This window comes from Somniosus microcephalus, chromosome 23 (genome assembly GCF_052327205.1).
Source record: "Somniosus microcephalus isolate GS21.2 chromosome 23, FLI_Smic_1.0, whole genome shotgun sequence".
In the NCBI taxonomy this organism is placed as follows: domain Eukaryota; kingdom Metazoa; phylum Chordata; class Chondrichthyes; order Squaliformes; family Somniosidae; genus Somniosus; species Somniosus microcephalus.
Window position 1 is genome coordinate 25530100 of NC_141009.1, and position 16970 is coordinate 25547069.

Below are 16970 nucleotides of genomic sequence, written 5' to 3' on the forward strand. Positions count from 1 at the left end.
TAACCTCCGGATAAACCAAAGTTTCCTGTATATGAATACAGGGTTTATGATTGGCAAGCAAACCTAAAACTGCATTCTATTGCTGAGTTAGCTGATATCAGTTGAGGGAGAGAGAGCTCCAGCTGGTTTATATGCTCCTGGGCTAAATCAGCCAATGTTCCTCCTCCTGATGCTATCTAGTGATACCTGCTAGAAAGTACGTATGTAGGCATCGGGTGAGAACAGGATTTCGCTTAATTGAATAGCCTGTCAACGCTCAAATTCCAAGCTCACACTTGAAGAATGATGACTTTGGCAAGGTACGGAAGGGTTAAAGTAACTCGTGCCTCTACCCCAGAAGAATCGACACCTTCATGAGAGGAGGAAGGGAGAAAATTTGCATTTGTCCCATATTTTTCCTGAGGTGCGAGCTGGGCTATATTTGTAAAATTATTGAGTCTCTGAAAAGAACATTTTTTGTCTAACCCAGTTTGAAGTTCTCAATGGAAAGGTTCATTGTATATGAAAGAAAACGAACCTAATTTGTTGACTCAGAACTTTCCAGACCTAGTGTAAATCAGATAATATGATTTGACAGCATCATGTGACAAAAGGAGCAAGATGTCATCATTGTGTATCATTAAAGATAACTCCTGTATTTCAAAACAAAATCTGTTCACTTTCTCACTGAACTAACCTATGTGGGCATTGATTGCACACTGATTCAGTTCAGTTTTTCAAACTCCGTTCTGTGGAAGGCTGCGATGTCGCTGAAATCAAACTATATTTTTAGTTTTCTTAGAATGGACTGGGGCTCAATTTTGCAGTTCATGAATTATGTATTCAATATCTTGTCCATTTACACTGCTGAGTGGTGTTGACTAATCTTACCCAGTAGAATTCTATGTCAACTGAGAAGTTCAATTCTTTCCATTCTTAGTACTGTAATGAGTGGTTTTACTGGCTTTTGGGGGGGGGAAGGAAAGGAAATTTTAAGTGTGCAGTGCTATAAATAGAATCACATTCATTTTGTTCGCACTGGTTTTACATTGATCTTCCTTTTAAAAGCTCTGACTTCCTGCTGTGATGTCCAGAAGGGGAAATGAGCTGGAGTAAAAATACATCGTCAGAGCTAGTGCTTGGTCAAAAGTACATAGTGCAAGGCTTCTGCAGTATACATGCGAATTTGATCCATTTGCTGGTTATGTTAAACATGCAGCGTGTGTTTTTACACGGGTATACTCTCATGACTATCAGTTTACTTTAATCAAAATACCGCTTAAAGATTTTCCAATGTTAGAGTTCAGGATGCAAGTCTTAGTGTCATAAGGAAGGTCGACATATGGAAGGAATTGCATCCTTCCTTATTTAACATCCTGCCACAACGAGTTTATGCCACCTTGGGTTGCCTACATGGATGCAATTTCACAAACCCTATTTTGCTTTGGTCATACAAGGATGATATTCGAGTGAAACTATCTCTTCCCATTGGGCTAACCTGTTCTTTCTTCACTGTGGCACATGTAATCTTCACCGTTGTCCCATGTGGTTGAGTTAACTGCTTTCTTGCTTTCCCGTAGGAAAATGGCCAGCCAACATTTTGCTCTTGTTTTGAATCAAGAGGTCTACAAATTTTAAACCTTGCATAAAACATGACTAGTCTGTCTTTCATTTCAGTGTCTGTGATATTTGTTCTCCAAGCATGAGGTTGCATTGTATGCCATCTGTTTGAGCTTATCTTTCACCACATGGGACCACCTTTAGCACAGGAAGGTCAGGCTGCAAGAAAAGATCTGCTTGAGCTATAAGCCAAGGGAGCCAAGTAACTTGGCCCTGCAGACATCGACTTCCCAATGTGAATGTGGGAAACTAATAGATTGCCATTTTCCACCTCCGTACACTGCTGCTGTTCTGGTTCAACATTCTCCGATGGATTGAGATTGCCCAAGTTAATTTCCCGTGGCTCATGAGCACCTTTTTCAGGAAGCTAAGTCTTCCCTCCCTTCTGTATGGGTTGAATTGAAACCAAGAGGGCAAAATTCTACATCAGTGGGGGCGCAAAGAGGGCAGAGTCGGATTGGCTGCATGCTGTACATCCCGCCTGATTTTCCTTTCCATTCTGGACTTTTCCTTCCTATTGATTTCAATAGAAAGGAATATACAACGGGTGACCGACCCGCTACCGTCTATTTCGCACCCCTGCCAAAGTTGAATTTCACTCCCCAACTATTCATTGAGCCACCTAGTTCCTCAACATGTACTAGTAGCAGACTTGTAATTCAGTGCTGTGTGCCGTGGATAAGAAATTGACCCTTTTTCATTTTCTTTCTTGAAGGACTACAGTAATGAAGTATACAGAGTTGTAGAATATCTTTAGAGTGGTGAGAACATAAAACTCACTGCCACAAGGTGTGGGTGAAGCAGATGGCATTGACACAATTAAGGGAGGCTTGATGTATACATGAGACGGGAATAGACATGGTGGGGGGGGGGGGGAAAGTAATTAGAGTGGGAGTAGGCTCGTGTAGAGTATCAACACCGGCATAGACCAATGGGCGAAAGGCCTGTTGGTGTTTAGATGCTATATATGTAAATTAATGTTTCTTGATGTAATAATGGGACTGCTGTCCTCGGATACATTTTCTGATAAATTGACTTTGTTTTAATTTGTATGTACACCAAATTGTTTTAATTTGCATGTAAGCGTGTGTGTGTTTTTAAAAAAAAAAAAAAAAAAAAATTGACAGCATTAAAACTACTGTATGTAGTTGCAGTAGATCAAAAGCAGAATACTGCGGATGCTGGAAATCTGAAATAAAAACAGGAAATGCTGGAAATACTCATCAGGTCAGGCAGCATCTGTGGAGAGAGAAACCGAGTTAACATTTCAGGCCGATGACCCTTCATCAGAATCTGACGACGGGTCATTGACCTGAAACGTTAACTCTGGGTTTTTCTCTCTCCACAGATGCTGCCTGACCTGAGTATTTCCAGTATTTCCTGTTTTTATTTAGTTGCAGTAGATGTTTTGCTGCAAAGATCCATGCATGCGTGTAAAATTGCTATTAAATATTTTACCTCTGGAATTTTTGTAGCAGCTTGGAAGAAATGTCAACCTGGTGATTCTTGGTTTAAGCAGACAACAGAAGCTACTTTTTAAATTTATTTCAAAGTTTTAGGTTAATGAGCGTAATTGCAATGCTTTGTGAATTTATCCTAATTGATTTTGAATATTTTTATTCTCCGCTCAGCATTCAGGATGTAACATGGAAGAGAGAAAATAATTTTCAAAGAAGCTGCTTCATCAAAAGAATGGCCTTTCTGGACAACCCTGCTATTATCCTGGCCCACATTCGTCAATCACACGTCACGAGTGATGACACCGGGATGTGTGAGATGGTTCTCATTGACCATGATGTTGACCTGGAGAAATTGTATGCTCCTGTATCCAGCAGCATCAGGACAAATGTGCAGGGGGAAGGGAGTGGTGAGACTCAGGGTTATGACTACTCGCAATCAGTTGACATTACCTCAAGCTGGGATTTTGGTATTCGGAGACGATCAAACACAGGTAAAGCCTAAATGCATCTTGGGTGAGTAAGAAGTGCTGTTAGTCTATAGTGTACTCTATTGATGAGTTACCTCCATAACTCCATAGTAACACTGTGATGCTGGCATTTTGGATTCTTTTGTAGGCGGCAAAATTCATAGTTCATAGCTCAACAGTATTTTTTTGCTTAGACGTCTTCAAAAAGAAAAAGAGCATAACTCTGTAAATCAGTCAAATGGCAAGATTTATTTCAGTTTTGAAATAAATGGTGCTGTTTGGTTATTAAATGATCAATCTACTGGAGAAAATGTTTAGAGTAAGGGTCTAAAACAAAAACATGCTGACATTTTTAGTAGAACCATAAATTGTAAGTCGTTGGCATTTGGATTTGTTTTGCTTATGAGGATCAGTTCTGTGGCATCTTGCACCTCCAGACCAAGAGGAAAGTGTGAAAGAATGACTCACTTTTATATTGATGCAATTGAAGTAAGCGCTTTACTATTTTCCCTGCAGGATTCTGACACTGTTGAGTAGCAAGTCATTTCTCTTATGGATTCCCGACAACACCCCCACCCCCCCCCCCCCCCCACCACTGTTCATACTAGCTCAAAAACATTCTACTTGGAAAATTATGCACTTGTTCAGCTTAACATGCAGATCCCAGAATATACTTAATCTAAACCTCGAGAGTGCAAGATTTAGTCGAGACTTATTCCACCCACTCTAATTAGTGGAATTTGCTCTTAACGTCCCAACTGCATCATACTTGCTGAAGTAATGTCCTTGAAACAAATGTGTTTTTAAAGAAAGTAATGGCAAACTTCAGGTGTGTATTTTTCTTGATTTATTAATTGTGATGTTTAACCACCTAATTTAATAGTTGACCTGATTGGTTTCCAATTGAACAGTGCAGTTCAGTGTGCTGTTCAATGCATCTAGCTTATTGGAAGTTTATTGACCCTTTTCCTTCCAAAAGATGGTTAATTAGTTATTCAAAAAAAGTATTGAAATGTTTGAGAAATGAAAGCGTAGCTTAATGTCTCCTTTTATAAACTTAAAACATATTGTGGTTGTTACATTAAATACGGTATATGAGCAAAATTCGCTGTTTGCACTACTTCAGGTCCTAGAACTCTTAGAGGATTTGCTGCCCGCTTTTCACTTCAGACTACATAGTCCTTTGGTATTTTAGTTCGATTGTAAAGAAAAAAATTACTGAACAGGAAATTTAGTTCACTTCTTTTGAGTTTAAGAAAACCCAGGTAATAATTTTATTCCTTGTAATCTGATAGTCAATCGACTTTTACTAACCATTAAAATTTCTGGAAGAAACATTATTAGTGATTTATGGTTGTGAACTGGCTTATTAATCACACATGTTTTTACATTTTAATATTCTCTGCACTGTTGAAACTCTTTATGAGCTCTATTAATGTTTTATGTCTTTTAAATTCAATTATTAATCATGAACACTTTCAGAATTTTGTTGGTATTTGCATAGCTGTGGTGTCATCTTTGAAAATTTATGAACGGTTGACATAGTTATAATACTGTACAATATAAAATACCCATTTAAAATGTGTAAATGTATTTCATTATGACACCTTTATTGCTGACTTTCCTAGACAAAGATTTTGATTTTAGTTTTTCTTTCCCCTCTCTGCAGCTCAAAGGCTCGAACGGTTAAGAAAAGAACGACAAAATCAGATTAAATGTAAAAATGTTCAGTGGAAAGAAAGGAATGCTATACATTCAGGTAAAGCATGTTTTGGGTCATTAAATATTCCCTCTGGAGTTTGAGCACTAGTTTCCATTTAAAAAAAACTTTTTAGACTAAAATGATTCTCAATATTGCAGAAACTATAGAGAAGAAAATTTCTGAAGCACCGAACTTGTCTGTAATTGTACTTTCTTGCAACAAAACTTTAAAAAATGGCAACTGCTTGAGCACCGTATTCAAATATGCTGAGTTTAATGGGTTAAACTATTTTCAGACAGTTTGGAAAATGAGCATTGGTAGATATAGTTAACGCTGACATTTACTGCAACACATTTTTCAAGTTAAATCATTTGGAAAAAGTAGTGTGAATAGTTTAAAACCTGTTAATAGTTTGGAAGAACCATGAACACAGTATTCAAAACAAATATATAGTGTAGTGGTTGACTGTTCAGTGCATTAATGCAGAAAGATTACACTGATTGTAGCAATGTATTAGTTATTGCAGAGATGGCAAGATTTCAATGTCTCCTCTCCTCCATTGTTTTTACTTTCATAGTCATTGGCATAAAAATAAATGTAATTCCAAAGCAAACTTACTGTGAAGTGAGTGTACAGTTTAGAATTGATGAATTTGGAAGTTTGTAGATTTCAAATTTTTATAAGAAGGCAAATATTGTTCCATTGCTAACTTAAATCTAATTTGTTTATTTTTCTTCGATTGCACGACTGTTGTTTCACAGCACCTAAAGAGCAGTCGCTATTCCGAGCACACAGTTCACCCTCCAATTAGTAACATTTCCATCATTTAAAAAGCTCATTTAACTGCAATTTATCTTTCATAACTTGCGCAGTCCAGGAGTTTCTCTTTTGAAACTTTTACCATGTTGTAAATCATGTTGAATAACATCAACACATTACATATGCTTTATATCATGTTTATTAAAATTATGCCTGGATCTTCCCCCTCTCTAAATAATAAAGGCTTTCCCAAATACTTTTCATGAAGAGAGCACCCTTTATTTAACAAATTGTGATTGCAGAAAAAGAGACTGCATGCAAGATTAGAAATGGAAAGACTTCCTAACTATTGGCCCACTTCCTGTTCTCCCCCTCAAGTAGTGTATGGAATAGATTCCCATCAAAATTAATTCAATTCTTTGAGCCTTTTTAGAAAGATTCTGAATGAATCTTTGCTTATGCAAAGGGTTGAAGGTTATATGGACAAGTGACACACAGTTGAGAGCAATGTTTTCATGTAGTATCCTTTTTTAAAGGAGCTTTCTATTTAATTACTGCTTAAATAGAATTTTCAACAACATACAACAATGAGTGGTGCATGTAACCTTTTTCGATTCACCTCTATTTTTACTATTTGCTGGTTTGCAGAGTTGATCTTATTTATTTAGTGGGCCACACTCTGTCCCCATAAGCCTTTGTGGCCCTGGGTTTGAGAGAAACTTGAAATTTGTATCAGTCCCTGAAACCTGAATTGCCAGAGAAACCATGCCAGGCTCCAGACATACGGAAATATGTCAAGCCAACTCCTTGATCGAGCATAGTTCCAAGGCGGTGTACCTGAAAGAGGTATATGTTGTACTGCTTTACTTACTGCATAAAAGCAATAAGACGTTAGTTATGTAGGGCACCTCCTTGAAGACGAGAGAACAAGTTTTTTTAAACTTGTGTGTAAGCTTGGTTTTAAACTTGTGTGTAATTAACCATTAAATCATAAATAGTATAACTGATTTATCCAAACGTACTTCCTCTCCAATTTTAGCTGAAGAATTAGGCTCCTTGTTTGATAAGAAGGATTTCCGTGCAAAACCACTGAATACCGGAAAACCGTCTACGCTTTCCCTACGACTTGAACAGTGTCCGCAGCAGTTGAACAACCCATTTAATGAGTATTCCAAATTTGATGGCAAGGTGGGTGCAGAAAAGGGTTTCACATTTTACACTGCATCCAAGTTATTAGATATCCTAGTAGAACATAAACAAAGCAAAGCTGTAGCACCTAATAATCTAAATTGTTGGTTTAGCAAAAGTTTAGGCTGTTGTTAATTGCTTTTATGGGGTCAGCCAGCTGCTTAAAAGCGTTACAAGACCTGTCCAGCGTTCTTTTTATTCTCTATTCACTTCGTGATCAGCCTGACTTCTGCTTGACATTTCCCCACTGCAGTACAGTTGATTTAGATGAAGAATTCTCTGGGGAAGATTTCCTCTGTGTGCTATTCTTAGCAAAATTATAAATGTATTTACAAGTTTGTGATAAATAGCTCAGAGGAAATACTCCCCATATTATTGAAATGATAGACATTAACCCTCATTCAACTGCCCTGCCATTGTGGAGTACCATTTTTCTACACACTACACATTGGTTAATGAGACTCTTTTTTTTTTAGTATTCCACGTTGCTGCCTTTGCATCTACTTTGAACAGTGTTTACTTAATAGATAATGAATAAAGCCACAAAGGTCTTACTGTTAAAAGGATTTCTAATCTATCTGAATTCTGTTGATGAAGCAAGATTTTAAAAAAATTACAAAGCTTTTTATTGTGTTTTTTTTAATAGAAAAACCTTGTAATCTGTATTATTGTCCAAATGTACAGATTATTTTGTAGTTTTGTAATTTTCATTTCATATGCCTATTGAGACAAAAGACAATTTTTGTTTCTGATCAGGCTTACTCTGACGTACGTTATTTTTTTAAACAATGATAGTTACTTTTCATGAAAGCAGGTAGAGGAGGAAAGGTATATTGTTTTTAAGGAAAACAAATGATCTGTAAGCATTGTATATCTTAACTGGGAGGCCTTTATTTTGCTCCTTTTGTTTTTTCACATACTAAATTGGATTATGTGCTTTACTGTAGTTCCCTCTCAAGCATCCCCTGTCCTCTACTTTATAAAAAAAAAAAAAAAAAAATGTTTATGATGGGACAAGGTCTGAATTTAGAGAAATTCAGTGTGAAACCAGCCTAGGTTAATGGAAAACTCTAAACAGTATACAACAGTAGCATAAGCTACATTTTTCCATTTTTGTCAAAGACAGCTGCATTTTATTAATTTCTTATTGGATACTGTGATTAAACCATGTTATGATTTGTTTATTTTACTCGAGCACAAACATCACAATGTGGTAATATAAACAGTTTAATGTCTTTTCTGATCATTTTACCATGGTACTTGTACAGAGTCATTAATTCAATGATTTCTTCCTCTATCACACTCCCTCATCCAATGGGATTGATCACAGATGGACTAAAGAATTTAGCAACTAAAATCTTGCCAGGACAATTAACTATTTTGATCATGGTAAATCTTAGTAATTTACAGTGAACTTACTGATGTAAGAAAACATGGAGATCTAGTTGTGTCCTTCACTAGTTCCTGTTGAAGAATGTCCTGAGCAAGCTGGGCCCATGCCCGAGTATTTATACTCTCCCTGGACAGCGCCACCAGCAGGCCGTCCAGTATTATAACATAGAAGATAGGAGCGGGAGTAGGCCATTCGGCCCCTCGAGCCTGCTCCGCCATTCAATGCGATCATGGCTGATCATCCAAATTCAGTACACTGTCCTTGCCTTCTCCCCATATCCCTTGATCCCTTTAGCCTTAAGAAATATATCCAACTCCTTCTTGAATATATTTAATGAACTGTGGCAGAGAATTCCACAGGTTCACCACTCTGGGTGAATAAATTCCTCCTCATCTCAGTCCTAAATGGCTTACCCCTTATCCTTAGATTATGACCCCTAGTTCTGGACTCCCCGGCCATCGGGAACATCCTTCCTGCATCTAGTCTGTCCAGGCCTGACAGAATTTTATAGGTTTCAATGAGATCCCCTCTCAATCTTCTAAACTCCAGTGAATATAAGCCCAATCGACACAATCTCTCCTCATACGTCATTCCTGCCATCCCAGGTATCAGCCTGGTGAATCTTCGCTGCACTCCTTCCATGACGAGAACATCCTTCCTCAGATAAGGCGACCAAAACTGCACACAATACTCAAGGTGTGGTCTCACCAAGGCCCTGTACAACTGCAGCAAGACATCCTTGTTCCTGTACTCGAACCCTCTCGCTACGAAGGCCAACATACCATTTGCCTTCTTAACCGCCTGCTGCACCTGCATGCTTGCCTTCGGCGACTGGTGCACAAGAACACCCAGGTCTCTTTGCACTTCCCCTTCTCTCAATCTATTGCCATTCAAATAATAATTTGCCATCAAAGTGGATAACCTCACATTTATCCACATTATAGTGCATTTGCCATGTTTCTGCCCAATCACCCAACCTGTCCAAATCGTACTGGAGTTTCACGACATCCTCCTCGCAGCACACCCTCCCACCCAGCTTTGTGTCGTCTGCAAATTTGGAGATATTACATCCAATTCCCTCGTCCAGATCATTAATATATATTGTGAACAGCTGGGGTCCTAGGACCGATCCCTGCGGTACCCCACAGGTCACTGCCTACCACTAGGAAAACGATTCATGTCACTTACTACTTAATGCTTTTTACTTAATGCCATTAATGTCTGGAGGACCCGATGCATAGAGTTGTCCTTAGCAGATGTATAGCTTAATTGGAATAAAAGTACACAAACAAATGAAACTGCATATTATAAGTAAGTTAGCTGGAATGAGAGGTTCAGAATCCTTACCTAATCTTGTGCATTAGGTAATAGTTACGATGACTTGAATTCACTCTTGTGATGGCTTTTTCATTGATCAATTACATTGCAATCTTCTAAATTTATTTTTGGTTTGTGTGTATCTTTCTATCTATTAATCTATCTGTTTATGACTAAACTAAAAACCGCCATTAGATTGAGGTGCGTGCACTCGTGTCACATGGAAGGAATATTGCACACCTCTCCCATGTATCTCCAGTTTGAATTTATTTTTTAGATATGTCCATATAATTGAAAGAATTGTGGATTGCCCATCCCACATTACATTTGTAAGACGGCACATTAAATCTGTAGCTGAAAAGAATCCAGTGCCACACTTTTCTCATTGACTTAAATAAATAACTTAACCATATTTCCTGAAAAATACAAATTTAAAGAAAGTACAGAGGAAATCTACAAAAGGGAATGAAGGGCAAAGAGAAAGTATGAGAATAGATTAGCGGCTAACATAAAAGGGAACACAGAAGTCTTCTATAGACACATAACTAGTAAAAGGAAGGGTGGGGCCAGTTAGGGACCAAAAAGGAGATCTTCATGTGGAGGAAGAGGTAATAAATGAGTCCTTTGCATCAGTTTTCACTGGATAAGAGGATGCTGCCAATGTAGCAGTAAAGGAGAAGGCAGTAGTGATATTTGATATGATAAAAATAGATAACGAGGATGTCACTTAAAAGATTGGCAGTCCTCAAAGTAGACAAGTCACCTGGTCCGAATGGAATGCATCCTAGGTTACTGAAGAAAGTAACTCTGGAAATTGCAGAGGCTCTGGCCACAATCTTCCAATCCTCCTTGGATATGGAGGTGGTGCCAGAGGACTGGAGAATTGCAAATATTACACCCCTGTTTAAAAAAGGGGAGAAGGATAAACCCGGCCAGTCAGCCTAATGTCGGTGGTGGAGAAACTTTGAGACAATAATATGGGACAAAATTAATTGACATTTGCACAAGTGTGGGCTAATCAGTCAGCATGTATTTTTTGACTAACTTGATCGATTTCTTGATGAAGTAACGGGGAAGGTTGATGAGGGAAGTGCGGCTGATGTTGTGTATGTGGACTTTCAATAGGCATTTGACAAAGTACTACATAGTCGACTTGTTACCAAAATTAAAACGCATGGTAGTAAAGGTACAGTGGCAACATGGATACAAAGTTGATTAAGGGACAAAGTAGAGAGGGGTGGTGAATGGTTGTTTTTCAAACATGGAGGGTACTATTCAGTGGTGTTCCCCAGTATTAGGACCACTGCTCTTTTTGATAGATATTAATGACATCAACCTGGGTATACAGGGCATCATTTCAAAGTTTGCTGATGATATGAAACTTGGAAATATAGTAAACAATGAGGAGGATATTAGCAGACTTTAGGAGGACATAGACAGACTGGGCAGAAATGTGGCAGATGAAATGAACACAGGCTTTCTAAGAGGCATAGAGTACAAAAGCAAGGAAGTTATGCTAAACCTTTATAAATCTCTGGTTAGGCCTTCGATGGAGTATTGTGTTCAGTTCTGGGCACCACACTTTGGGAAGGATGCCAAGGTCTTGGAGAAGGTGGGCAGCACGGTGGCATAGTGGTTAGCACTGTTGCCTCACAGCGCCAGGGACCCGGGTTCGAATCCGGCCTCGGGCGACTGTCTGTGTGGAGTTTGCACATTCTCCCCGTGTTTGCGTGGGTTTACTCCGGGTGCTCCGGTTTCCTCCCACAGTCCAAAGATGTGCAGGTTAGGTTGATTGGCTATGATAAATTGACCCTTAGTGTTAGGGGGATTAAATACGTGGGGTTACGGGGATAGGGTGGGATATGTGTAGGGGTTACGGGGATCGGGTGGGATATGTGTCGGTGCAGGCTCGATGGGCCGAAATGGCCTCTATCTGCACTGTGGGGTTTCTGTGATTCTGTGTGAAGGTGCAGAAGAGATTTACTAGAATGGTACCAGGGAAGAGTGACTTCAGTTATGTGGAGAGACTGGAGAAGTTGGGGTTGTTCTCCTTAGAACGGAGAAGGTTAAGGGGGGATTTGATAAGGGTGTTCAAATTCATGAACAGTTTTGAATTTTTTCCAGTGGCAGAAGGGTCGGTAACCAGAGGACATAGAGGCGATATGGGGAAACTTTCTTTTTTGCACAGCGAGCTGTTGTGATCTGGAATGCACTGCCTGAAAGGTGGTGGAAGCAGATTCCAGACTAACATTCAAAGGAGAATTGGATAAATACTTTAAGGGAAAAAATTTAAAGGGCTATGGGGAAAGAGCAGGGAGTGGGATTAATTGGATAGCTCTACCAAAGAGCCAGCACAGACACGCTGGGCCGAATGGCCCCTTTCTGTGCGGTATGATTCACAAATGCAAACATTTGAAAGGCTGCAGACTCAACCAATCATGTCAGTTCATTTATTTTTTCCCAATGTGGTCCCCAATGACATTTTAATTTCTTACACAGCGAACATAAGACTGTATAAATAACATTTTCTATGCTATTATTCCCATAGAAGAAGTAATTCCCATACATTTGCCTCTGGTATTTCTTTCATTCTTTTAACCTTGTCTTGGTGGGGGCTGGAACTCCCTTTTCATCCTTCCCTACAGCTTGATTCTTCCCCATGGTTTTCTTCCCAGTTAATTTCCCTTGCTGTCATGCATCTTCCGTCCATGCATAGCTGCTTTATTTTTTTTAAGTTCTAGTTTTGTTTCTTTGCCCCGCTTTGTTTTTCTGTTCTTGCAGTGCGGTCTTTCTCTTTTCCATCGTGCACCCACACTTAGTAATTCCCATTCTTTCAACCTGTAAGTGGCACCAACCGGCAAAGAAAGGCTTTGGGTCCCGACAACATCCCGGCTGTATTGTTGAAGACTTGTGCTTCAGAACTGGTCGCGCCTCTAGCCAAGCTGTTCCAGTACAGCTACAACACTGGCATCTACTCGACAAAGTGGAAAATTGCCCAGATATGTCCTGTCCACAAAAAGCAGGACAAAATCCAATCCTACCAATTACCACCCTATCAAACTACTCTCAATCATCAGGAACGTGATGGAAGGGGTCATTGACAGTGCTATCAAGCGGCACTTACCCACCAATAACCTGCTCATCGACGCTCAGTTTGGGTTCCCCCAGGACCACTTGGCTCCAGACCTCATTATAGCCTTGGACCAAACATGGACAAAAGAGCTAAACTCCAGAGGTGAGGTGAGAGTGACTGTCCTTTACGTCAAGGCAACATTTGATCGAGTGTGGCTTCAGGGAGCTCCAGTAAAATTGAAAGTCAGTGGGAATTGGGAAGGGGGTGGGGGATCTCTCCACTGGCTGGAGTCATACCTAGCACAAAGGAAGATGGTTGTGGTTGTTGGAGACCAATCATCTCTACCCCAGGACATCGCTGCTGGAGTTCCTCAGGGCAGTGTCCTAGGCCCAACCATCTTCAACTGCTCCATCAGTGACCTTCCCTCCATCAAAAGATCAGAAGTGGGGATGTTCGCTGATGATTGCACAGTGTTCAGTTCCATTCGCAACTTCACAGATAATGAAGCCGTCCGTGCCTGCATGCAGCAAGACCTGGACAACATTGAGGCTTGTAACATTTGGGCTACACAAGCGCCAGGCAATGACCATCTCCCCATGACATTCAAAAGACATTACCATTGCCAAATCTCCCACCATCAATATCCTGGGGGGTCACCATTGATCAGAAACTCAACTGGACCAGCCACATAACTGTCCTGTCTACTAGAGCAGTCTGCTTGATCGGAAGCCCATCCACTCCCTCCACCACCAGTGCGCCATGGCTGCCGTGTGCACTATCTAAAGGATACACTGCAGCAACTTGCCAAGACTACTTCGATAGCACCTCCTAGACCCCTGACTTCTACCATCTGGAAGGACAAGGGCAGCAGGTGCAGGGGCACACCATCACCTCTAAGTCGCACACCATCCTGACTTGGACATATTTCGCCATTCCTTCAACGTTGCTGTCCGAATCCTGGAGCTCCCTAATAGCACTTTCGGAGTACCTTCACCACATGGACTGCAACAGTTCAAGAAGTCGGCTCACCACCTTCTCGAGGGCAAATAGAGTTGGGCAATAAATGCTGGTCTTGCGAGCGATGCCCATATCCCGAGAGAATGAATAATAAAAAAATGATCAGCCTGATCAACTTAATCCTTCGTGCTTTTCTTGGCAGCTTTCCCCAATACGACTAACATTTGATCAATGTGATACTAGCACTGTTAAAATACTGTAATAATTTTAATAAATTAAAAGTAGACCAATTACCTGCAGTGCTTGCAAGAATAATTTTCTCTGTTGTGGAAATGTTGAAATAGAGCACATTGTTCAGCTGTACAAGATTATTTCAGATTCTGCAGGTTACTCTGCTTTTAAATACTTCATCTCAGAGGAACTCGCTCTGGCATCTATTACAGGAGTGAAAATTGTTTTAGCTTTCTTTGTAACTCTAGTTTCTTTTGCTTGTACTATTTAGTGTTCCTAGAATTTCAGCACAGCTTAATGAGCGTATGCTCACATGAACTGTGAAAAACATTCAGGGATACCATTCTACATTTTGTCCTTTCAAAGTTAGGTTGTGTCTCGAGAATTTTGAGCTGTGTCACACGAGGGTGAAGGTACTGGTGGTTATAGGTCTGGTGCAAATGATGGAAGCAATTTAAAGTGATGAATTAAGGGTGTCACGAGAGAAGTGTATTGCTCAGGATTAAAGCATTGGTTTAAGTGCTATTTTTCCTGTAATGTGATGCCTGGTGGTTCATTTTGCTGACCGGTATACCATTGAAATCTAATCTAGTAAGTGGAAGGTGTACATAACTTGTGCCGTAATCCATGTTGTGTAGTTTTCATTCCAGAGATATACATATGTATCTGCCTCGGCCTCCAGCGGCTTTTTGATGAAATGCTTTGGTGATGCACACGGTTTAGTTGTGCTGAAAAGTGTAATGAGGCAATTATTGTTCTGTTCATAAAGTCAAATGATGGCAGTAAATATTTTTTTTTTTTTTTGCAGTAGGTTTCATTTGTGGGCCTCAGAGTGTATTCATAAATAACCCAGAGTGGAAGTGTGAGAAGAGCATTTGAAAGATAGTCACAACCAAATATGTTTGACAAACAGGAATTGTCGAAGGTTGCTATTTTCCATTAAGAAGCAGGGTAGGGATTTGACAGCTTGCTTTTTGACAGGCAGCCTGTGGAAGAGGAATTATGCTAGTTCATGTAGGTTAACTTGTGAGTTTATGATGAAACAGTGAAAGGAAAATGGGGGAGGGGGTATCATTCCATGAGTGCTAATTGCTTTAGTGTTAATTTTTGTAAGTGTTGATAGAACCAGCTCTTTTAGATTTGTTTTAGAACATATGGGAACTATTCCACATTACACAGCCCATGGTGAAAATTAAGATAAATGTAGTAGCAATTAACATTTACTAGTTGATAGGTTTTAGTAGCATTTTGGAATAGTGGTGTGCTAACAAAATCTTGTTTGCGTTCAACTTTAGTTTGGCTAAGAATTTTGTGTGTGTGTTTATCGCAGTTAATAAAATGCTATCTGGATGTTGGTTGTATTTTCAGTATCTATAGTGCTTTATGATGGCTGTATGTTGTCTGTCTGAGGATCTTAAATGATTCTATTTGGTGATGTACAACCTGCAGCTTTATGTACATCTGTAACAAGCAATCTGTCCCTTTTTAACTAAGATGAGACTCCAATATATTGACTGCTTTCCTGAAATCCATTCCTGTACACACCCAGTTGGAATCTCGCGTTCCTCCACTGTGTCTAATAGAACTGTAAAAATCTTTTGAAAGGGATTGAAAAAGTAGAGAGTAAAAGATTATTTCCACTGATTGATGAATCAATAACAAAGGAGGCATAAATTTAGGATTTGCACCAGAAGCATAAAGGGAGAGGTTGGAAGAAAAAGAATTCATGCAAAAGTTTATTTGAAAATTGAATCTATTTGGTTATTGATGCAAGTCAATTATGGCATTTAAGAGGGAATTAGGAACACTTGAAGAAAAGTATTGAAGGGCAGGGAAAAAGAGCTGGAAAATGTGATCACATCGCACTGATGTGGAGCTAGCATTGACACAGTCACAATGGGCCAGTGGGAAATTTGTGTACATGTATAATGTGATATTACCTGTCTCTTTCTTTATCTTGTTAGCCAGCCACTCTTTCCTTGGTGGCCTATTCCCCATGATTAGCATGTTGAGGCACTTTTTCTCTTAGACTAGGTCTTAATAGGGCACCTTGCATCATCTCCCATTTTTGTATTTAAATGCGTTGCTAGTTTCCTGATGGCTTGTAGGAGGCCAATCTGGGTACATGGAAACTAGTTCTTCTGCCTAATACAGACTGTCCTACCACCAGGATGTAATTTCTCATTGTGATGCATACAGCCTGAAAATTAATGCTGAACCAGTTCTGTGGAACTGTGTGCCTGCATTATGTTAGAAGTGCAGAACTGGCTTAGTGCATTTAGCAGTTCGGTGAAGGTGGTTATTCTGACAAAAGGCTACAAGATCCACTGAAAAGTAGACCTGTGCTGCAGAGAGGCCAGGTCACTTGCGTTTAAGAGAGCTGTTAACGTTGCAGAGAACCACGCATCAGCAGTCAACAATACTCCAACATAAAACACCTTTCATTAAACAATTCTGGGGAGGGGAGCTTTCTCAGCGGCAAATGAAGCCAATTTGAGACTACTTGATGCTAAGAACAGTAGAATTGGTCAGCCTTCCATGTGTGTGTTTTTTAAACTTTAATTAGGGTTTTGCCATTGGAAAGGGGTATGGAACAAGGGTACATGCAAGCATACTTGGCCAAAAAAATGAGCAACAGAATTCTATGCTATTGTATACCTGCAAGTACTTTGTACAAAAGTTTTTATTTTCTTTTGGACCTCTACGTACAGTTTGTTTTGCATGTTGGATTTTCATCAAACTTGATGAGTGACTTTTTCATATTAATGAGTTGCAAACTTAATTGCAGATGTTGGAAGTCATGTCAAATGTTTACAGGTGTGAA

The 16970-nt window shown here is 39.6% G+C and overlaps 1 protein-coding gene across 4 annotated transcripts in view; it reads left to right on the forward strand.

The window, feature by feature from the left end:
• mapkap1 (MAPK associated protein 1) overlaps positions 1-16970 on the forward strand; it is a 224785-nt gene that overhangs the window by 37018 nt on the left and 170797 nt on the right. For all 4 annotated transcript variants that reach the window (XM_085965624.1, XM_085965622.1, XM_085965621.1 and 1 more), the window contains 3 exons: positions 3231-3550; positions 5196-5285; positions 7027-7175. In XM_085965624.1, the coding sequence (XP_085821750.1) occupies positions 3292-3550; positions 5196-5285; positions 7027-7175 (498 nt within the window). In that variant the 5' untranslated portion in view covers positions 3231-3291. The remainder of the gene's footprint in view (positions 1-3230; positions 3551-5195; positions 5286-7026; positions 7176-16970) is intronic.